Below are 25,451 nucleotides of genomic sequence, written 5' to 3'. Positions count from 1 at the left end.
GTGCTTAGCAGAGTGCCGAGTTATACTTAGCTTTGTCTGTTTAGTGAGGTGAAAACATTGTGAATGGATGTACGTTAGATATAATAATGTGAAGGTGGTGCAAAATTATAAATGTATGTTATAACTATACCTTTACTATTTTTAATGTTTCTCTAGATTAAGTTTAGCTTTTAAAGAAACCATAAAAGTTTTCTTAACTATAACTGACCATTGAGCATATGTATAGACATATATATATATATATATATATATATACACACATACCTACCTACCTGCTGGCGATAGGGATTTTAGACACAACTACAGCTCGAACCACTGAACAAAATTACACCAATTTTGGCAGAGAGCTAGATCTTGGTTGGTCCAGAAAGTGTGCTTATTTTGATTTGTTGAACATCCATTACGTAGTTTTTAAGTTGTCAAAGGAAAAAGAAATATAGATATCTAGGGACGCAGATCCGAAGCCCAATAGGTAAAAAAAACTCACACACCATACCTCCGCTGTGCACGGCTAAAGAATGTGCACAGCATGGGGTTGGGTGCATGTGGGGTGTTGGCTGCATGGCCTGTCAACAGGCCAGTCCCTGCACCAACCCCTGCTGTGCATGGCCAAAGGCTGTGTCGGCAGTGATTGTATTAAAGTATGGTATTTATATATTACTTTACGTTAAGAAAACATAGAAATTCACTGAAAAAACAAAGGTTACAGGGAAGTCATAGTTAGATTCACATTTTACCCACACAAATCCATAGAAATTCAGCAGTTATAGTTATACTTATGTGAAAAAACTACAACTCATGCTGTTAAGTAACTTTACACCACGAGTAATAGTTAAATAAAATAAATACTTAAAATGTTAACTGGTCTTGGGGTAGTATTGGTTTGATTTTTTCACAATGATCATAGATTAGCCCTTTTGCAAATCACTAACGATGTTCAGGGGAATAGACACAAGAGCGTTTTACTGTGGACTGAGCTAATGCTAGCCATTTGTGATATTGACAGAGACTGGGAAAACGTAGAGGCTCTGTTATTGGTGGAACTGAAGAAAGGTGTGGACAGATGTATGAACCTGGACTGGCCAATTTATGCAGCTAGGGGTTGCCCACAAAAGCACTGTATGACCTGGAATGACTAGGCCCAGCATTAAGGGGTATTACTCAAGCTGAACATTGCTCAGTCTTGGACAACTAAGTGTGTACCTACAGGACCTGATGAGATGGGATTACACAGATGGCTGCTGGATGCAGGGAGAGCGGTGGGTGCCACGAGGTGGGATTACACTGATGGCTGCTGGATGCAGGGAGAGCGGTGGGTGCCACGCTATTCTCCTGGTATCTGTCTTGGAGCAACGTGCCCTGGGATATGTTTCTTTCTTGCTCAGATCTGCTATCTAGGAATGATATTGTGTCAAATTATTTTCTAGGTTACGGTATTAACGTTAAATGGCATTAAGTTGCGTTAAAAATGAAATAAAATATTAATTAAAAGCACGAGATTAAGAAAAAAGCCATTTTAAGTAACAAAATGAAATAAATGAAGTTAAAAAAATGTAAAAGCATTTTATAGGGCGATAGAATGGCAATTCGAAATAAATGATTTTCAATAAATGTAATCTGAAATTAGGTAGCCAAAATAGTAATACTCAACAGCTGAAGGAGAACAGAATGCAAGAATACACAGGAGAGGTCTTTACCTACACAGAAGCCAAACTATGCCTTTCCTTGCTTTTGAGCCCGTTGAAGTCAAAACATCTTTACGCTCTAAACAACTACGACAGGCTCGTCGAGTAGAGTAGATGTATTCACATTAGGTCTCACAGCCAAAGGGACTTTTGCTGATTTTTTTCAGACGTACTTATCATGCATGCATTTATATTCGTATAATTAGTCCTAATGAGCTTTGTGATAAACTAATGCACACCAGCATGTCAGCAAACACTCATGACGCAGAATCACACTACAATGCCACAGTGAGTGTGAGCGCATCTCAACAACTTTAATATGAGCACGGTTTCCTTTGGTAGAGGAACAATTGCTGCCTATTATTTTAATTTGGAGTGGATAGAGCTGACTTGTAATTGTTTTGGGGGTAGTTCGCACATAGTATCTTTATGGGGTTTAATGCATGGAACTATTTGTTTAAGGGTGTACAGCTTACAGTTTATTGTTTTGGAGTAATTCACAAAGTATATTTTTAAAAATGTTAGGAGTTTTACTAAAAGTAAGCTTTTAAGGAATTATTTGTCCCAGGTCTCACCATGATGGTGCCAGACCGCAATGCCTCACTGTATAGTTAATTGGCACTTTCAGAGTCGGCCCTGAAGCAGTAAACAGGTTGTTGATGGGAGAAACCCCAGTTCTAGACAATGTATTATTGCCATTCCTACTCCAAACAACTGCACAGAATATTGGCTTTTTATACCTGAGAGGTAGCCTTGGTAAGTTGTTTATGCTGGCATCTAAGCAGAAATGCCACATCTGGCAGGAATGTTTGAATACTTCCATTACACTAGGCAAGGGTGCATCATTTTTTGCCAGTTCATTAGTGAAGTATATATAAAATGACTCCTCTGTGGAAGCACAGAGGTTACAGTTATTCACCCTTGGTAGGAAGGGCATGAGTTGACTGACCCTGGGGACAGGGAGGAGTTTACCATGCGTTCTGGGCACAATGCTGTGTCAAATAATCACTCACCTCTTCATGTCATGTAGTGTAACCACACTCTAACAGGCAGAAGCTAACCTGCTTGTCTGGACCAACCTTTCCACACCATGCCATTCCAGAAAAGATGCCAATTGCTTCGAGAACTTTGATTTTGAATTTTTATCATCAGACACCCAGTGAAGGTACCTGACCTGCCTTTGGCTACAGAACAGCACATGGTCAGGCCAAGCATCACAAGGGCATATTACCACAATTCAGTTCTTTCTAATGTGATCTTTGTGGTTGATAGTCTGAACAAATATGTGACTTTAGCAAAATGACTAAGAAACGTTTGTGAAAATATACCTGGTTGCCATGGCAACGGTGTTATAAATAAAGAGCAACTCACCATAGGACTCTACATATTAGCAATGGGATTGGTATATTTAAATGGTGGTAGTTCTGTGGTTTGTTATAAGGTATTTTAATGGTTATGTTGTTCTTTGTTATGTGATATGGTTTTGTCACATGCCTTTAACTTCTGTAATATGACCTATCTGTCCCCTGATACCAGATGTATCAGTGTTTGCTTTTATTCATACACGTCCCTGCCGACCCTCAGATCAATCAAAGTATTCCTTAGTAAACCTGGATCTGTCCATTTGTATTTGCCACACATCAGCTTCCTTAACCCACATGTATGTGCTCTATTTAAGAGGAATCTTGTTCATGCGGACTGCAATGCCTTGTGCTGTATCTACACTTCAAGTTAACTTCCCGCTATCAGCTCAGAATCTCAACAATCACAATACTCAAGGCCAGAATATAAATACTTTCTGCTTGGTTTATGCACATTCTGGAACCCTACGTTTTTTCATGGTGCCTTCTTAAAATATATTTCATGCTTCCATAGGAATTCTGGCGTGGGGTACGACAAGCACTAGAATACTGGTCTGCATCACACCCAGTGTAGGATCAATTCTTAGTCCAATATAGGTCCCTGGTTGGTGTGGGCCAGCATCTGCAACATCATTGTTCTTCTTACTGAAGCCCACACAATCCACAGCAACTACGGATATAAAAACTGACCTCCAATGTGCTGTACTGTCTTTCTGATATGCATTCATATAAGCAATTCATGCAGCAGACTGTCTACAGTCTTGGAAAAATTAAACATTGATATGCGTGCCCTATTGTCCAAAGGGGACAGTCTTTAATGTTGGTCAACAATAAAGCAACCATTCATTTCAGGATATAGCAGCTGATTTTGCCTATGAAGTGTGTGAAGATGCAAACCACTTTGATGCATTTGCTGTAAATTTTTCTGCATTTAAATATGACTAAGTTAAAAAACACAAAACAGATAATTAGCACCGTCCTACATAGTCCAACAGACCTCAGTGCTCAGAACCAGTATGCACGTAGCATTCAAAAGCCCGTCAAACCATGAAATCTCAACCAAACTCTTTACTGTAGAGAGCCACACTCCATTGGACACAAGAAGAAACTTAGCTAAAACTTTAAAATTGTTGTTTTCATGATGCACCGTCTATGCATCTCAGTGACTTCCACACCTAATATGGAGCCCGATGCACAAATGTTACTGTTTGCCATGGTTTGCGACCAGAAAATGTGTTTTTGAATGTTATAAACATTTTCCATGATTTGGTAACAGGTTACCAAATTACTAAATGGATTTAGGAAAATATACCAAAATGATATTTGTAAGGGACCTGTTGAGGCCTCCCCTTCCAAATACTGATGTCTTATGCTTTGTATTAATGTTTTGTGACTGAAATCTGGTTACAAAAACATTGATATTTTACCATCTACCGAAAGGTAGTGGTAACCCATTTGTAAGCAGGAAGTAGCCCAAAGGGACCCCCTCCCCTTTGTGAATGGTCCAAAAACTTTTTTTAAGAGTAGGTAGCAGTCCATGGGACCACTGTACTCTCTAAAAAAATCTTCAAAACTTACAAATGTTTTTTCTTAAATGCAGCCCAAAATCTTTATTTAACAGCCATCTTAGACATAGTGGTCTGCTGACCCCTGCAAGCTACCACCCCTATGATGGCAAAAAATTATAGTGGGTCGCAGTTTGCAACCTAACATATTAATATGCATGAGGTAGGTCAGATTCTGACTCATTACTATTTTATATGTTTATGAACTGACCTATTAGTACATAGGTTGGTTCTTAAGAACCTTCACTGGTTGCACAAATACTGGTTTCAAATTGTGATCAGTATTTTGTGACAAATAAATAGTATATATGGTGCCTCATGTACAAAAAATCGATTAGAAAAAGAGATCACAAACTGTGCATCAACTTTTACTGAATTATTTTTGATTTTGAAACCCTACCTATGTACCAAGATGTCAGTTCACAAAATACAAAATCAAAGTGGGTCACGATTCAATTTACCTCATCAATAGTCATGAAGTAGATCACAAGTTAAGACCCACTGTGACTGGCCACAACCAAGCGATAGCGGTCTGCTGGGGTCAGCAGACCACCATGTACGTGATTGCTTTTAAATAAATCATTCTTCTTTTTATGCAGCATGATGCATTTAAAAAAAAAATGAAAAGTTACATAAACTTTTTTTACGAGTAGGCAGTAGTCCTAGGAACATTCTTAAAGGGGAAGGAGACCCTTGGGGCCTCCATTCAATTTGCAAATTGGTTTCCAACTCCCTTGAGTTGGTGGTTAAATATTAATGTTTTGCTACCAGATTTTGGTTGCAAGATATTAATACAAACATAAGAAATCAGTACTTTAAAGGGATGCCCTAAACACATCTCTTCCAAATACTGATTTCTTATTGTCTCCTATATCCATTTAACAATTTGGAAAACCTAAATTACGAATAGTACACTTAAAAAAATTGTTTTAATGGTCACATACCCGCATATTTACTGAATTAAAACACTTTGTACATGATGTCTTCGGCCCCCAGACTCTACTCCATCATTCACCAACATGGTGACATCAACACCGACCAACCTTAATGGCCTCCACAGAGAACAGAAAAAATCAACCAACTCATATCTCTCGCTCTTAAACTACCCATGTCCCACAAACAAGACAATATTATTACAGTTAGATGCATGCATTCTATTTGAGTAGGGGAACTTTTGAAAAAAATCATGTGACAGTAAAACTTCCTGGGGGTCATTGTATATGTTGATCCGTGTGAGTGAGGAATTTCCACTATAATGTATTAAATCACCGGTTTTATGGTTGATTGCAGCCTATAAAAATATATAGGAAGTCAATGGTGAATTATTTAATTTGTTGTAAGTCACAATTTCAGGTCAAAGTTATAGGAATGAGTGCAACATGACCAAAACAGTAACTACCATCAAATATCAATCAAGGAAGAAATCTTATCCTGACAACAAAGCTGGTACATTTAAATCGTTTCTTTAGTGTCCAAATAATGGTAAGTAATATCATAATTTCATGTTCCTTAAATCTCTGATTCTACATATAACACACAGGTCAGTTGAAAACGAGCACATAAAGGGGTCTTTAGGAGAATGATGTCACAATACATCTCAAAACCCAAATTCGTATCATCAGACAAAGCAACATTCTAGAATGACAACAATGATGATTGCTGGTAATGCAGGGCTGGGTGAAAAAGGAGCCTGAGGAACATCAGCATCATAACATCTTTATGAGTCTCTAATTTGTACCCTCATTTGAAATAAATAAATAAACAAAGTATGTTTTGATAACAACTTTGCTCTAAACTGTACAGTGTGCAGTTTGTGACTTTTTTAAAATAGCACTCCAATATGAAAATGTGGGTACTTACGTTCCATAAAATAGGGTCCGGGCTCAATTCGCCAAACAATATGTCCTTTTTGGGTACCCGTCACACCCCGGTTCTTTGAATCCCAGAAATTTGCAGGAGAGTTTTCATCTGTTGAAACAAAATTGGCACTTTGAATACTCTTGTTTAGGGGTGTCTAATGTAGGCCAAGGAAAGTCACATCTGAAAATCCACTGACAATGTAAATGGGATGCATTGAAATTTGCTATATATAAATATATCTTATATAAATAGTTTGAAGAAGTAGCATGGAGCAAGCCCTCATGGATCTGGGGTGGAGACACTTGCCATAAATACATGAGTGAATTTATAAGTTATAGAACAAAATCTTCATCGAAAGCAAGCTTACTTAAACTGTGGTAATCCAATCCAGAATTTTAAACATGTTAAATTGATTGAATAGAGAACAGAACGGTCTAGATGACCTTTGTGAACATCAACGATGCTTACTATAGCCTATGAAGACGGGAAGAAAGTATCATAGCAAATTCTTACAATTGTATGGTCTACCTCTCCAGATTCAAAAGAGAAATGTAGTGCATTTTTCTGCTGGAGGCATCTGTAAACGCTCATCATTCACAAACATCAGTACCTAAATTCTGACCATGGTAGTTGAGATGCAGAGAAGCAGTCAAACTTTGTACAGTATTGGGATAAGCAAAGGTGTTTTATGATAGGGTGGCATACAAAGCAGTACAACACGAATACATGGAAAACAACAATGCCTAAATATAGATTGACTGACGGAAGACACAGAAGGTAGATAGACTACACAAATCTGCTCCTTCACCCAATGTAGGAATAATAACGATTGGATACTTTGTGTGCTGGGAAGAAGATGCTGATTCCAATATAAATGGTGGTTCAATAAGGCTTCCAGTGTGAGGGGAATGGCACTTACTATTCCGCAATGCAACTCTTTTCTCTTAAAGAGGTGACAGAAGTAGAGTGGCTGCTATAGGTTTCACACTAGGCAGATTTTAATTCAGTCAGACGCCTCATGCCAATAGTCTCACTACACTAGGATTGGATCCACTTACACAGTGTGGCTACTTACAAACTTCTCTGCATGTCAGTGAACAGAAAATTAACAAATATCTCTTATGCACACTGGTGCCTCTTAGGAAGAGGCACACTGCAACTTCAGGGATGATAAACAGTGCTATGCGACACAGGACAGTATTATTTGATTTCACTCTCGCACTCACTCATTCACTATATGTGAATAACATTTTGTTACTCTCTTTATGAGCGAGTCTCCAAACTTTCCTGTCCTGCAGCCAGACCTCATCTACTGGACAGAGTCAGCTACCACCCTGGTGACTGTAGCTTCCATGATAATGGTATCGTCTGGTAACAGACCTTGGTCTAGAGGTTTGCACTGTACGGAAGGGACGGTCTTGTAGATGCTGTTCATGGTGACACATGCATGCACTAGTGCTTTTACATCCTGAGGGTAGATTCACATGGAGTGCATTACTGATGCCACAACAGGAACATGTACACTAGTCTAATGAACACTTGCTACTTGATGGTAGCCATTGCATATAGATGCAAGGGCCACATATTTACACTGGCTCCTAGGAACGAAGGTGTAGCAAATACCAGCTAATGCAATACATTTTTATTGCAAACAATCAGATCTCTGAATATGTAAAATCTGCGTTTTTAGACAGATGTGTATGATGTAAAATTGCTTGGTGAAAACGTTAAAATTACTTTTTTAAATCCTGGAATGGGCACATGGTTTGTCAGACTCTAAATCTGCATGTGTTTTATTCATTAACATTTTTAAATCATTTGAAATTAAGTGTATGTTTGGCAATGGGGAAATACACGAGTGAAATAATATTTTTGCAATGAAGTTAATATTGCTTATATAAGTTTACTTTGTGAATGAAGAATCAGTTAAGTTGCTTCCACCAGATGCTAGGATAGAGTGATGCAAACACACCCGACGACCCTATCTCATTAAAACTATGAGTTGGCATGCGTTGTTTCCAGGCTGTAAGATAACCTTGATTGTGAAGTATACATTGACATCACGTTCAAAACAGACATGGTTAAAGATTGCCAGCGTTGTTCGTGCGACACTCACCTGATCTCAGAAAAATATTTTTCACCGCATTACAAAAACATGAAATCTATTGCACCATATTATTATATATAAATCTTAGGAGAACATAAATTTCTTGACCAAGCTTTTTCATGGTAGTTAGAAACATTATTAACGGTTTTGGTCTGAAGAAAACAGTAGTGCAGTGTGTGTGCTTGCTAAGCAGTGTGAGAACCGCTGCACCCTTGAAATTAGACCTCCACTGTGGACTGAGTCCTGCAAAAGAGCCTAACCAATCCATTTCTTCTTTTATGACACGCACTTCACATTGTATGCAGCTACTGCTTGCGCACTAATGTTTGGAGGGCAGAGCACAAGGGTGGCGCCGAAAGTTGTATGTAAACTTCTAACATACTTATTTTATATAAACTTTCAAAAGAGCATGTCAAGGTACACATTTATTCTGTGAAGAGACCGGAAGATGGAATGTGTGGTTCCCATCATTCAGGATGATGTTTTGTTATTTTGCACTCACAAATTGTAATCTGTGTGCTTACTGACACAGACGAAGGACTGGAATCACCCTTTCACCCTATGCAGGAAATACAGAGGGAATGCTCAGACCCTGCACTAAATTAGTCTGATGTGGAAAACTTGCTCAAGGATTGGATTTTGTCCATTCCCTAAATTGATCTCCATGGTTATCGAGATCAATCCTGATTACAAAGTTTCTTTGCATTCTGATGGAATGTTAACCCCCACAAGACAAGGTGCTGTAAAGGCTTGTGTGCCCAGAGGACGCTGGTGACTTATTCTGAAGGTCCAGTTAAAAGGTTGTCGTGGATTTGGGAGTGGACTGTAACTAGCAGCAGATGGTATACTGGTCCTCAGCTCAGCTTTATTTTACTGTGGGACAACAGCACAATTTATTAGAATTAGATGGAAAAAGCAGGCAAAGGACAGTGGAGGAGTACCTAGTGTGCATATTACAATAAGTATGGACAGCAGAGTTGAAAGTAGACCAAACTGATACATAAGAAAGGAAACTCATACGGTTGCTACCATCTTATTGAATGCATCTGTGTGTATATTGGCTTGTGGAGCTAAATGCATGTTTTATTTATTTTTGCTGTGAACAGGATGGATTCTGGTGACACCTCCTCAGTAACAGCACTAGCATAAGAGCCCATTTCTCAGTAGACCTGCTACATTGATGGTACTCTTTTTAGTCTGGGTGTGTGGCCATCGCCCTGTCTTCCTAGCTCAGTGGATGCAAGAAGATGATGGCCTGTTTATTGAACTTAGCATTTCAATGGGTACGGCGGAAATTACGGTGATGGATATGTGACTGTCCATATCCCTGGAGCAGGGGAATCTGTCTCTTGCATGATCCTCAACAGGAAGCTAGTTTTCTTGCTTCCCCCTCGTGTGCTGCTTCCCACTGAAGTACCCATCACCTCAATCTATGTGTTGCCCCCCAGCTTGCCCTTTGCGTACTTCCCAGCGCTTCTCTTTCCTGCTTGGTTTTGTCTGTGTTTTTTTATTTTAACATGTTCCACACGTCTCTACAGTTGCCTCCTTCTCCGAGCTCCTGTTGGTGCTTACTCCAGTGTTTACCGTCTCCACCACTGCCCCTCCCCATTGCATCCTTTTTTTTCCCCCTTTTTTTGATGCCGTACCACTCCTCTCTAAAAAAAAATGTGCAATTTGCACTTTTGTATTTGTTTCAAAATGGCCACCTGACATCTTGGAATGGTAGGTTAAAACTAAAATCGAAATGGTCCTTCTTCATGATGTATGCATGGTGGTGCTGAGGCTTGTGTAGATTCGTGACACATATGTGCACATAAGTGATGAAGCAGTCACGCCTATGTATCATCCTCCTCCTTTGGGTAATGCTGTTCAGCATCAGACATAATATTTATTTCTTTTTATTATACACAAAAAACATTGGCAAAGCCAGTAAGTCTGCATTGGCAAAACCATAAGGTCAACCCTATTTGCCAGTGCTTGTTTGACAACATTTCATGGTGGGAGAACCCATCCCTCTATTCCCCTCCTAAAAAGGGTGCGCTTGCTTGCAGTTCTTCCTCGCTCAGTGCAGTGTGGGGCTGCTAACACAAAGTTTTCGCAGAGCTCCTTTTAGTCATGTGTTCAGACATGCCTTCTGGGTGGGAGAATTGGAGCAAGGCCTACTTCCTCTCTTAGGTTTTTATGGGTTTATCCAATGTATACTCGATTACTCGGGAACCCCCCATCATCTTGTCCGTATGACTAACCTCGTGCAATGACCACAGCAAGTATTGTGGTAAATAAATGTACATGTTTTCTTTGGAAAAACGTTGTGGATATTTCCACGCACATGCACAGGCAAAGGACTAAAATAAACAGAATCCTTAAGGGTATTCATGGTTACTATTTAGAACACAGTGGTTGGATCTGAGAGAGCTGAAAGAAGAAATGAACTGGTAATTATCAGTCTTCAGAACAGTCTGTCAACACATTTATGGAATACTTCATACGAAAAAAGGACAAGATATTTTCTTTGCCTTGTTTTTCTAAAAACGTGTACTTCAGCAAGTGAAATGTTTCTGAAATAATTTGCACATTGACAGCTCAAAATGCATGACATGACCTTGGTGTGAATAAAAAGAGTAAATGGTGAGAAGAAATAAGATGAAGATATATAGTAAGTGCTACATGAACTCACAGAATGATGTACAGAGTGTGAGCAACATGGAAACATTACTTAATTACTTCATCTGGTATAGCATCTTGTTTTTTGTACATGAAGAATGGGCGTAGGAACAGGGATGGAAGCGAGATTTACCCCGCTCCATCCCCAGGTTTAAGAGGGGGGGACTGGGATGGGGCACCGAGCAGCCAGCCAGGTCTCCCTGCCTTGCTTTTGGCTGCACAGTAATCCAAACTAATTGCAGCAGAGAAACTCAGCGCACATTGGCATTTCTATTCTCCATCTAACAAGAGAGCGCATGCCAACCAATTAAAACCAAGAGAGGAAACTTTGAAAACAAATCAAAAACTTCAGGCCAGACTAATAAACGCATCTGAAAAAGCTTACGGCAGATCCTAAGAGAGTTCGTAACTATCATCCTATTTCAGGTCTCCAATTCTATGACATTTTTTGGAGAGGGAGGTCAATAGTCAGCTTTCTTCCTAAACCAAAACGAATGCTATACTGGAATACGCTCAATCTGATTTTTGTCAACACTTCAGTACAGAAAATGCCATGACTAACATTGCATATAGCATAAAGTCTATTACTAACCTGTGTGGCTCTGTCATCCTGGTCTTGCTAGACTTATCAGCTGCATTTATCTCCCAACCCATCTTGGTCAGACTCCTATCAGAACTTGGTATCTGCCATTTCAAGGCATTTGTACAGACTTCTTTTATCTCACTAGGGACTCAATCTGTTCTTATGTCCACAATTCAATCACAACCTAAATCAGCACAGTGTGGGGTTCCACAGGGAGCATCACTCAGTCTAACCCAATTTAATATCCTTATTGCCACTCTTTCAATGGTTATTCAGTCTTTTGGGTTTGATTTAATATCATATATGGATGACACACAAATAATTATCTGTTTTAATCACAATACGCTATTTACTCAAAAAGCGTTTTACCTCTTGCATGAGAGCAGTATCCATTTAGAGGTGCAACAACCATTTAAAACTCTTTTTCATTGGCAGCCACTTTCCCAACTGGTCTTCAACCTGGTGGCCCCAGTTCCTTGGTGGCCCACTAATTCCATCCAAGACTGTTAGAAATCTGGGTTTTGTTTTTGATTCCATCTTATCTTTTAACTCACAAATTAACCAAATTGCTTCATCTGGGTTCCTAATTCTGAAAATGTTACTGAAAACATTTCTTACCTTCCAGTATCGTCCTGAAATTTGCTCATCTCTTCCTGACTAGACTCCTGTAACAGGAAATGGGTTGTCTTCAAGTCAACTTGTCTCACATGCAAGGCTTTTCATCGTATTGGCACTGTTTACTTGAGTGACTATCTTAAATCCTACATGTGTTCTCTTCCCCTCACTTTGACTACTGCCCTGCATCTCCAAATCTCTGGAATAAATGGAAGCTGAGCAGGTGCACAACCTTTGTCGTACCTGGCTGGAAAAGTATGGAATTCAATACCTTGTTACATTTGTCACACATACCATTTTTAGGAAACAGGTTAAAATCTTGGTTTTCCAGCATGGTTGCATCTTTTTTCTACCCCACCCCACCTAAGGTAATTATTCCACAGCATCAGAAAGCCCAGTGGGTAATAATGCACACTACAAATCTTTTACATTTATTCATTCAGCACACAGTCATGGTTGGATTTTTTTTTTTTTTTAATGTTTTTTTTTTTAAAGAACTTTAACAACAGAGGGTACTCAACTCAAAACGAGACTCACCATTTGCAACCATCAAAGTGTGAATTTCCAAAATATTCTGAAATGGAGCAATGGGAATGCATGGACTATTCACTGGGAGAGTCTCTTAGGAAACCTTAAGACCTGAAGACCTAGAATGAAATCCTGCTTTCACATTTGGTCCCCAGAATGGTCAGTGACTTCTACAACCATTATATGGAGCAGTATATATACCTTATTTGGTAGAAGTTACCTTATTAAGAAATTATCATTGTTATGATTAGAAGTTTCTGAAAGTGTACTAGAGTTCAACTTCGGCCCATGGCTTAGTACTCAAAATAGTAAATCTGTTTGTTGGCATTATTTGTGACTAAGTAAACAAGCATGCAGTCCCTGACGTAGTTATGTGGATGTTGTGAAATTCCCTAATTAAAATATCACAGAGAAAAGGAAGCTTTCACGGGCAACAGCTGTGGCTACATTTTATATCGGTTGCGGATTTTTCTTTTTTTCCATCTAGTGTCACTTTGAATTCTCTGTTCCCAATTACACTTTGGAGCTTGTCTTTGGCAACTTTTTCAAAGCGAATAAAATAAGAAAGTGAAAGTATGCGCTGGTCTTTTATAAATGCGCAGCAGAGGTTCAAAGCAATGTGTGATGGTGTGAAATAACACACATATCAAACAGCCGAAGCACTGGGCTTTTGAAAGGGCTGTAGTTGAAGCCACAACAGCATGGTGGGAGAGTCTGTTGGCATTTTGGGGAAAATGTAGGACATGCTCTGTGCGCTGGCAATGTCACGGACAAAAGAACTTTTAGTTGTTGTTCAAAAGCTTTATGCACTCGAGGAATACGTGAACTGTTTATATATTTCAAGCAGGTCGGTTCTGTGCCCTCGTTGTTTTCGATTGAGTTTTTGGTTTAATTGTACCAGATAAAACGTGTTGTTACTTCTAAAATCAGTTTCCTTGAACGCTTGATGTTTTCTTTAAATTGCAGTTTTTCAACTGTGAATGATAAAATGAAGGGCCAAGCTCTGCATGAACGGTAAATGCGTTTTTTTAAAGGAGTAACCAATGTGAAGGAATGTCATTTAGCGATAAGGATTGTAAGATGTGGCCACGACATATAGCATATCATGAAACGAAAGTTCAATATCACTTTGTTGCTAATTAAGCAAAGGCATATTTATATTTCATGCCAGTGGAAATAAATGGGGTCCAATACCAAATGCTATTTCGAGCAAGTTCAGTAATAAACGTACATTCACACACGTATTACTAGAGTGAAATTCAGTTCTGGTGACATCATAAACCATAATGTCAAATGCTGAGTGATATGCAAAATCCACCAGTACTCAGAAGTGACAAATAAGACCAGTTTATCCATTATGTATCTTTTTTATTATTTGTTTAGTTATCTTGAAAACATATGTTTTTCAAACAGGGAAATGTTTATTGAAAACACTAAGTGAAAAACTGGACTATGGGGGTCATTCTGACCCCGGCGGTCTCAGACCGCCGGGGCCAGGGTCGGCGGGAGCACCGGCGACAGACCGGCGGTGCCCCGCAGGGCATTCTGACCGCGGCGGTTCGGCCGCGGTCAGACAAGGAAAACCGGCAGTCTCCTGCCGGTTTTCCGCTGCCCTTGGAATCCCCCATGGCGGCGCAGCTTGGAATCCCCCATGGGGGATTCTGACACCCCCTACCGCCATCTTGTTCCTGGCGGTTCGCCCGCCAGGAACAGGATGGCGGTAGGGGGTGCTGCGGGGCCCCTGGGGGCCCCTGCAGTGCCCATGCCAATGGCATGGGCACTGCAGGGGCCCCCGTAAGAGGGCCCCACTGTGTATTTCAGTGTCTGCAATGCAGACACTGAAATACGCGACGGGTGCAAACTGCACCCGTCGCACCCCTGCAACTACGCCGGCTCAATTCTGAGCCGGCGTCCTCGTTGCAGGGGCATTTCCACTGGGCCGGCGGGCGCTCTTTTGGAGAGCGCCCGCCGGCCCAGAGGAAATATCTGAATGGCCGCCGCGGTCTTTTGACCGCGGTGCGGTCATTTGGCGGCTCCCTCCAGGCGGGCGGCTCCCGCCGCCCGCCGGGCTCAGAATGAGCCCCTATATGGTTTGGTTGCTTGTAGTTAAAGGAGAAAAATTCTGCAGTTAAGAAGGTAGAACTTTAAAAAACAAAACATGCTTTACTTTGTTAAAAGCAAGTGGTCTGTAGAAGGCTTAGCTGGGTGCTATAAAACAGGGGCATGCTTACCATCAACTTGTTAGGCCGAGCATAGCAGCGCACAAGTGCTGGTTTTCCGACGTGTTGGTATGTATCTGGGCTTTTAACAACGCACACCTCACGCCCATCACTACCACTCGTTCATGGGCTTGCCTTTCAGAAATCCTTTGCTGACATTGCTAAATGGTTTACATTTGTCCCTCCTTGGCGAGCTTTTGTTACCGTCTTGGCCATCGCCCCTGTTACATGGCTAATTGCACTTTTGCTGATACATTTGAGTGCGAGCGAACTTCTTTTTCCTTTTGTGTGTTTCTTCACGCTGATGCGCATATCAGCCATGGAGCTGTGAATCGGATCACTTATGTGAAACTCTTTTACTTTTCATTTTCAATTAATGTGGCAAGAAAAGTACAGTTAGGAGTTTACAACGCCAATAGTCTTACTCTAGAAAATGCAAGACCTACTGCATTGCAAATGCTTGTTTTTCTAGTCGCTGACTGAGACAAGGACTTTGGGATGCTGCTTGGCTTTGGCCCTCATCATAGCTGCCTTTTGCTCTTCCCCTGTTGGCGTACAGGAGTGTCTGGTGGCTCTTTGTGGAGCTAAGGGCATGGGGGAGATGGAAATGATCCCCAACGTCTTGGGAAAGTATGCAAGTGGGCTTACGAAGTCCTGCTTTCCAAAACAGCCTCTTACCTTCTAACTGTTGTCCAGAGGTCCTGCATGGAACTAGGTGGCCTTCAAATGTTCCTGAGCCTTCTTGCACTGCCTTCCATAGTGTTTTGCTGGCTTTGTCAACCATGTCATTCTTATTTGGCATTACATGTGCTCTATCCCGCAAGTTGCTCTGATGCCTCTGGACAGGCTTGCACACTAGAAATGGGTCCAAAATGATCAAAAATGTGGAATGCCACAGTGTCTCCTAAACCACTGTCATAAAGAAAAACTATTGGTGCGAAAATAAACTCCAGTACACCTTACATCTGCCTCTCTCTGAATAAGCTCCTTTACTTACTACATATTGCAACTGTCTTGGGTCAATATTTCACAATGTATTGACACAAATTACAATGCCTGCAGCTGCATTCAATTTAATGAAAATAATTATTGACACACGATCCATTGAGAAGTCTGAAATCACAAGAGAATCTCAGGTATTAAATCTCACTTTGCTACATTTAAAAGAGGTAGGTCTGAGCAGCGATGCATTGTATTACTAGCCCTGCGGTAGGCTGAATGTCATGGGGACCTTACTTATAAAGTTCTGCCCTGGGCATGCAGTAGAGAGACGGCTAAGCCGTGTGAGAATCTCGGTAGCCTCTCTGCTGCCTGCACATACAGCGTGCCAAGCAAGCACCTCCTCCACCAGACGCATCACAAAAAGGCAAATGAATCTGCACTTTTTTATTGTTGAAAACTAGAAGGAAAAATCTATGGGAACAAGCTAATTAGAGTGGATTTTTCATGTGCTTGGACTTGGTGACAGACAATAATTGACGATCATATGGCTGGGTGGGCCACACACCTGGAAGTGCACCACACAGATATCTCAAGTTTCTAAGGTCCATTTATGAGTAGCTCATCTAGCTCATTTTTTGCTTTGTATTCTGGGGCTTAGTGTATGTATGGCTACAGGTACCAGAATGCTAAGAAAAAACTTGGAGCATACAGCTCCTCGTGCATGGATATGGGAATCTTGAGAGCTTTGTACAGGAGAGTCGAAGTAACAGAGTGTTTATGACTGGGGGGTCACTTGCACTGGTCCTCAGAGACCCAGCTCAGAGTCAAGCCTAAGATGCCAGTCCAGCCATAATCCCATTGACAGTGCAGAAGATAGGCACTGCACATAGGTGACCCCTGAGTCACCCAACAAGACAGTGCATCCTTGAGGGGCACATAAACTACCTTTCAGGGATACACAGAAGACAGGGCGCCTGCAGGCACTTGAGAGCCAATCTAGAGGGTAGGGCCAGTCCAGAGTGGGCAACGACTAACAGATGAGCACCGCAGAGGGTGCACATCTGGGGCAGCTGGGAAAAATGTGAGGCCACCTTTGAAAATAGGATTAATTTAAAGTACCCGAGGAATGAGTAATGGATCAAAGGTGGTTAAGTGTGGGTTAGCCGAGAACTGGTACCAGGTCACCACAGAGCATCCCTAAGAAGTCAAGAACTTGACACTGAGATGTGAAGAGACACATAGACCAGGTGAAAAACAAGGCTGCCCTGAAGACAGAGATTAGCAAATGAGAGTGGGTATGAACTGCTGCTAGAAGAAAAGAAGGTTCCATATTGTCAGGTGAATTGGGGAATGGCCACAGACTAATGTCAAGTCGCAGAGGGCACTCGACCCATGCAAGATTGGCAACAATGGGACATCAGTGGGGTGAAGTGTGCGTTTTTGGAAGCAGGTGCTGCAAACAATTTAAGAGATTAAGGGCCATATGTACAAACACTTTTTCCCATAGACACAGAATGGGTAAAAACCTTTGCTACATCTGGCCCTAAGTTTCTGAGCTGGCAGGCTAACCGGAAGTAGTCATCTTGGCCAGACTGTCTACTGAACTATACCTCTGATATGGAAAAAGACCACTTATTTCACATCTGCTCTTAGCAGCAAATCAAACTATTTTGAACCTGCGGGGTCAGCTGGCGATGCCCACTGAGAACAAAAGGTTCTATAGACTATGGTGGGAGTTAGGGATGGAAAAATTGTCTACATTCTCTCGAGGCAAATAAAGTGATTTTTAGAAAACAGTGGGCTTTCACTTGGACTATGTTAGTACGTACTTTAAAGAATAATTGTGCCCCAAGAGGACCAGCACTAAATATCCTAGAGCAGTAGTTCTTAACCTTTTGACTCCTAAGGAACCCCACTGAATCACGACTGGATGCCAGCGACCCCCACGCAGTTTGTACAATTTAAATTCCAAACATTAAAACAGTAATTCACAAAAAATACACAAATAAATACACATCAAACAGATACTCAAATTATAAAGATATAATTATTTATTATTGAAAAAAGATGCAAAAATTGAAATATTTTAATGGGAAGGTTGGCGCTGCATCTCCGTGAATAACTTTTCAATGTTTTGTTTTATTCAGAACAGCTGAATCCTCAGGTCAGACTATACATTTCCCAAGCAATTTCTGTTTTTATGTTTTAGGTACATGCGATCTGAGAAAGTTTTAACTATGTGGAGGGGAAAGGAAGTAAAACCATAAGGGCCTCTCATCTCTCCATAGCCACTCTGTCACATGTAATTCATTTGTTTTATAGCACCTCTCATACCAGTGTAGGGTGTATTAGCACTTTACATGGGTCTACAGGTGGATGGATTCACATGTCATCCATAGGTAGGCATTTTCTAAGAGTGATTGGTCTGGAGAAGCACAACATTCAGAACATACCACAGTGGTTAGCATTGACTTTTATAACAGAAATGTATTCGTACGCCAGTAAAACTTATTTAGCAGCGTAAGGATAATGAAAGACTAGGAAAAAAGCATAACTTTCTAATTTGTGCCATGCAATTTGCATGCAGCTCTCTAATGACAGTTCATAGCTTACTGTGCTAGATTACCATTATAACCAATGAATTGCAGAGCAATAAAAGAATCTCTGGGACAAAATCGGTAACCCACTGTGCTATGCACATAAAATACTGTTCTTTGCATGATACAGGTTCTTTGTAGCAGGCATATTAACCATCTGCGCTACCTTAGATTAGTCAAAACTGCCACTAGACAAAACTCCCATCTCTCTCCAGCAGGTATACTAATCATCAGTTATCTTGGCAATTTTGGCCCGTATTTATACTCCGTTTGCGCCGAATTTGCGTCGTTTTTTTCGACGCAAATTCGGCGCAAAACTAACGCCATATTTATACTTTGGCGTTAGACGCGTCTAGCGCCAAAGTATTGGCAAATAGCGTAATTTTTTTGCGTGAACGCCTTCCTTGCGTTAATGAGATGCAAGGAAGGCGTTCCCGTCTAAAAACAGACGCACATAGCGGTGCGTGGTATTTATGCTCCAGGGCAAAAATCACTCCCGCGCGGCAGGCGGCGCAAAAAAATGCCGCAAAGCATGAATAGCGTGACATTTTAACGCCTGGGTCAGGGCAGGCGTTAAAATGGGGCAAACACACCTGTACTTAATCAGAACACACAGAACAAACAACAGAGCAGCAGAGCAGCAACAGGGAGACATGGAGGTGCTTTTTCTTCAACGTGCACGTAGACGCAGAGCCCTGCAGCAACAACAGCAGCCACAACAACAACAGCAGGGACCCCAAAGACAGCGCAGAAGGCAGGAGAGGATATTCCGCCCAAGAACAACCCTGCATGGCTTTAGGGAACGAGACATCATCCAGAGGTACCGGTTGAACTGGCAGGCCATTCAGCAGCTGCTGACAAATATTGAACAGCAATTGGCCCCCACTTTAGTGACTCCACGCACTATCCCAACAGAAACAAAGCTGCTTGCCGTACTTCACATGCTGGCAAGTGGCTCCTTTCAGACAACTGGTGCCCTGGTTGGTGGAATCTCACAACCATCTTTCTCCGCATTCCTGCCTAAAGTACTGGATGCCATCATTGGACTGACACCCCGCCACATCTGCTTCCCTAAAACACTGCAGAAGCAGCAGGAAACAAAACAGGGGTTCTACGCCATCAGTGGCTTTCCGCACGTCCTTGGTGCAATCGACTGCACACACGTACGCCTTGTGCCACCTGCTGCGAGTGAACACCTGTACCGCAACAGGAAGCACACACATTCCATCAACGTGCAGGCCATAGTCGATCACCAAGGACTGATCAGCAACATCGTGGCTAAATATCCTGGGAGTGTACATGATGCATTCATCTTCCGTCACTGCACCATCAACCAACACTTCCAGGATGGACGGTATGGCAATGGACTACTTGTTGGTAAGGACAAAAATCTACTTATATACTCACTGCACAGAAACCCTCTAGGATAAACAACACATACACCACAATAGCAACACCTAGACAGGAACACACTGAGGTACTCACATCACTAGCCATGTGTCACAAGTCACCATTGAACCTCTCACACATTTGAATTTACTCCACAGCTTAGTGTGAAGACATTCATGACTGTGGTTGCCTAAATGTCACCTTGCAAATTGGAAGTCTCACAATAACCTGTACACTAATACAATGCATAACTTTTAAGGGATGGGATGGCCTGGCTATGTTCATATGGACGTTTCTAATACCCTTTCATGTTTCAACTCTGCATGGAACTATCATCACACCCCCAGTGAGGACACACGGACACCTGTGTCACAAGTCACAATGCAAGGGAGGGCACACTGTACTTGAGAAACCAATACATCCTGCTGACAAACAGTTAGACAACAAACACTTGCTCAGCCAAGGAAAAAAAACAATGCCAAAGTTTCCACCAACAACCATAGGTTGTCACATTAGTACACAAAATAGTCACAGACAACACAACACAACTACTGCCATCAAAGATACGTACAACAGTGCCTCCTACATCTAATTGATACCATTCTGTGTTTCTCTTTCAGCTGATCAGGGGTATGGCATCCAGCCTTGGATAATGACACCATATGGGAACCCAAATACTGCTGCTGAGCGGGCATACAATGACGCCCACAAGAGGACACGCAGCATTGTGGAGAGGACCTTTGGGATCCTAAAGTCAAGGTTCCGCTGCCTTGACATCACTGGCGGAAGCCTACTATACTCCCCAGAGATGGTATGCAAAATTATACTCACTTGTGCCATATTACACAATATTTGTATACAAAGGAACATTCCCCTCCTTGAACCGGACCCAGACATGCCTGAGGATGATGATGAGGAGGATGCTGGCCTGCAACAGGAGGGGGAACAACCTAACACCGCAGCAGGAGTGCGTAGGCGCCAACAGCTTGTGAACAATTTTTTTACTTAAGTCATTATAATCACTTGTATTCCACACTTGTAAATAAACACAGATCACAAACACCACATCATGCTTTGGCCTATTCATTTCTGACCACCTTTAGTTTGAAATAGCTGAAGATGAATGTCGTCTCATTGATCAAGAATGCCATTAAAAATCATCACACCAAAAATAAACATCACAACTGTATGCACAGAGGGTAGGATGTGACATGTTACATTACCATACACAGAGCCCAACAAGAGTACAAATGTGACAATTAGACATGCCGGATCCAAACAACTGAAACAGTCTCTCATCCAGCCCAAAATTGGAGATCATTGGAAAGTCACATCACACGGGTTCAGAGACAGGGTGGGACCATCCATGTGTACGTGAACATGTCATCAATGGCTTCTCTCAAGTGTATGATGTGAGCAATACACAATTGCAACAACATCAGCTGCCACTAACTCAGGAGGAGACCTTGAAGTTACAGTGACAACATACACACAGACAGGTCATACTGGATCCACATTCCCACACACATGTACACATATGTCATACAACCAACCTAATATTTGAAAGTAGACCATCACAGTTGTGTCCCAGTTTGAACCTAGCAGGAAGATTGTAACATGACACTAAACCAGTTTATGCAGAAAGGGACACAGACAAGCAAAACAATCTTCGCATTATCACATCGTGAACGCTGAGAGTCTTGCAAACTTAGGGGGTCATTCGGACCCTGGCGGTAATTACCGCCCTGGCGGAGGTCGGCGGTAGCACCGCCAACAGGCTGGCGGTGCACCGATGGGCATTCTGACCGCGGCGGTTCAGCCGCGGCCAGAAACGGACTTCCCGCTGCCCTTGAGAATCCGCCATGGCGGCGGAGCGCGCTCCGCCGCCATGGGGATTCTGACACCCCCTACCGCCATCCTGTTCCTGGCGGGTCTTCCGCCAGGAACAGGATGGCGGTAGGGGGTGCCGCGGGCCCCTGGGGGCCCCTGCAGTGCCCATGCCAATGGCATGGGCACTGCAGGGGCCCCCATAAGAGGGACCCACAAAGAATTTCAGTGTCTGCTTTGCAGACACAGAAATTCGCCACGGGTGCAACTGCACCCGTCGCACCTTCCCACTCCGCCGGCTCCATTCTGAGCCGGCGTCCTCGTGGGAAGGGTGTTTCCCGCTGGGCTGGCGGGCGGACTTTTGGCAGTTGCCCGCCAGCCCAGTGGGAAAGCCAGAATGACCGCCGCGGTCTTTCGGCGGGAACCGCATGGCGGGCGGCGACCGCCGCCCGCCGCGGTCAGAATGACCCCCTTAGTCATATGAAAATGGTATGCAACTTAGCTCCAAATCATCAATACTGCAAACGTCAAATGGGCTAATGAGATGAATGAATGGTCAACAGTCATTCATACCATATGGCCTTACATTCGCCCGCTGCTGCAGGTTTGCCAGGATATGATAAAAATACTCCATGGATACAGTAGCTATTCTGGATGGTCAAATCCTAGGGTGCTGGGGGACTAACTCCACCTCTACCACCCCCAAAACATACAGGAATCATGTACTTGTGAACTAAACACATGCATAAGGCACATATGTGGCCTCAATGTCACAAGTCCTACACAAATATGAAACACAAAATCATAATGGGACATGGTCAGCCCCCTAAAAACTGAAAGTGACTCTCCCACTCCCTGTTAGGACTACAGATAAAAGCATCCCCATCATAAAGGTGGGGACATTTTGGAGACGGAATACATAATGGTATCAAAAACCTCATTTCAAAATAGCCATCAGCAATTACACCAAATATGTTGTCAAATATGGTCAATACATTAGTTAACGTATCCCAAACATCACAGTGTGAAGGCCGTCTATACATAAAAGTACGGACATTTGTCAGATACAAACACAAATGTGTCTCACATCGCACCGTTTTACCATGACAAATCACCTTTCCAAAGCTAAACACATGAAGACATTTGGATCAATTTGCTCCATATTCTACGCATACAGCATGGCCGTCATAATTTGTTCATGTACATGAGTGCACACAATGCAGAGTCAGATACAAATGTATCCAAAAGTGTCTTGATATTTCACCTTCAAATTATTATTTACATCCACAATATTTTTGACTCTGCATCATGTGCACTACTGTACGTGTAATAAAAACCACGCACATGATGTATGCGTGGTCAAAATGACGCTATATGCACAATATATTGCACATTTCATGTACAGTATTAATTATTAATATTAATAGCATTTTTTTTGACTCCGCATCATGTGCACCACTGTACGTGTAATAAAAACCACGCACATGATGTATGCGTGGTCAAAATGACGCTATATGCACAATATATTGCTCATTTCATGTACAGTATTAATTATTAATATTAATAGCATTTTTTTTGACTCCGCATCATGTGCACCACTGTACGTGTAATAAAAACCACGCACATGATGTATGCGTGGTCAAAATGACGCTATATATACACTATATTGCTCATTTCATGTACAGTATTAATTATTAATATTAATAGCATTTTTTTTGACTCCGCATCATGTGCACCACTGTACGTGTAATAAAAACCACGCACATGATGTATGCGTGGTCAAAATGACGCTATATGCACAATATATTGCTCATTTCATGTACAGTATTAATTATTAATATTAATAGCATTTTTTTTTACTCCGCATCATGTGCACCACTGTACGTGTAATAAAAACCACACACATGATGTATGCGTGGTCAAAATGACGCTATATGCACAATATGTTGGTCATCTCATGTACATTATCAATTATTAATATTCATATCATATTTTTTGACTCCGCATCATGTGCACCACTGTACGTGTAATAAAAACCACGCACATGATGTATGCGTGGTCAAAATGACGCTACATGGACAATATGTTGGTCATCTCATGTACATTATCAATTATTAATATTCATATCATATTTTTTGACTCCGCATCATGTGCACCACTGTACGTGTAAAAAAAACGACGCCCATGATGTATGCGTGGTGTAATTGACGCTACATGCACAATATGTTGGTCATCTCATGTACAATTTGAAATATTAATATTCATAGCATATTTTTACACTCCGCATCATGTGCAGTGTAATGCGTCAAAAAAATATGACGCACATCTGTGTATGCGTGAAAATATGACGCATTACGCGAAAATAAAAACGGCGGCCATTTTATGCAGGAAGTGATGTAATAGGATATCCTGTTTACCAAATCTGTACTGGGAGTTGACTTTCACTTTCACTTTGCAGTCTCAGAGTTATCTAGACTGTGTGGTTGTGTGAAAGGTGTTGTCCTGTGTTTTACTGCTTTAGTGTCCTGTGTGCCTTGTATTTTGTCTTTGTGTCAATCTTTTATTGTTGTCAAACATTGTCTCAGTCTGTTTAGTGTTGTTTTGTCTATACCTGTGATAGTTTGTATTGTCTGTGGGAGTCTGTTGTGGGTAGCATAGTTTGGGGTGTTAGTTGGGCTATTTTTCTCCTTCTTCTTTTTCTTTCACACCTCTACCTTTCCCCATTTCCCACTTTTTCTTTCATTTTTCTTTGGTACTATTTTTACACCTCGCATCATGTCAGGTAGGCCTCGCCTGTCCAGGATGGGTGAGGACGAATTGGGGGGCTTCATATGGCTCGTAAGCCATTTCCTCCCACTGATGCTGGAGGCTGGGGGCCGTGTGATACAGGGGTATCACACGGAGGCGAGGAAAATACGTTGGGAGAAGGTGCGCCATCACCTGGTCCGGGTCTACGGGAGTATGAGGAATGTCCATCAACTCAAGCACCGCTGGGCAGATCTGATCAGCAGGGAACAGGACCTGCTGGACCACCTGGGACTCCGGATTGGTGGCTATGTTGGTGAGTAATAATCAATTACATGGGAATAATAGGAATGTGTGCGTGAACATGTGATGATTGGTAGCCAATCTGCAAAATAAGTAGCTGACTGCGTGTTATACTAGGGAAACCTAGGCCCATGGGCATACACATAAATCCCCATTTTTGCTACACATGTACACCCAATAACAGCAGTAAAATGCAACATCTATTTGTATTTTGCTAAGTAGCCCCCTCTCTGCGTCACAAAATGATGCAAATGCTGCGCTACAAAGGTATACATATGTGTCCAAATGTGTATTTGTTGCCGGGTGTGTATGAAGACCTATGCTACCAGGCCGATGCCTTATCTTTGCAACACATACCAGATGGCTGTAGCTGCATGGAATGTAGTGTTGCATTTGTGTCTGAAAAGCAACACGTGAACTGCTCAATTTGTACTCTACTGGTCATAATGGCCAGTGAGTAC

General features: G+C 41.8%; 1 protein-coding gene across 5 annotated transcripts in view; it reads right to left on the bottom strand.

Annotated features, from left to right (window-relative positions):
- Positions 1-25,451, bottom strand: part of HECW2 (HECT, C2 and WW domain containing E3 ubiquitin protein ligase 2) — a 1,462,881-nt gene that overhangs the window by 581,948 nt on the left and 855,482 nt on the right. For all 5 annotated transcript variants that reach the window (XM_069225854.1, XM_069225856.1, XM_069225859.1 and 2 more), the window contains one exon: positions 6,472-6,579. In XM_069225854.1, coding sequence (XP_069081955.1) covers positions 6,472-6,579 — 108 coding nt within the window. The remainder of the gene's footprint in view (positions 1-6,471; positions 6,580-25,451) is intronic.

Source organism: Pleurodeles waltl, chromosome 3_1 (assembly GCF_031143425.1).
Source record: "Pleurodeles waltl isolate 20211129_DDA chromosome 3_1, aPleWal1.hap1.20221129, whole genome shotgun sequence".
NCBI classification, from domain to species: Eukaryota; Metazoa; Chordata; class Amphibia; order Caudata; family Salamandridae; genus Pleurodeles; species Pleurodeles waltl.
The sequence above is the reverse complement of the archived record's forward strand: the minus strand, read 5'-3'. Positions and strand labels throughout refer to the sequence as shown.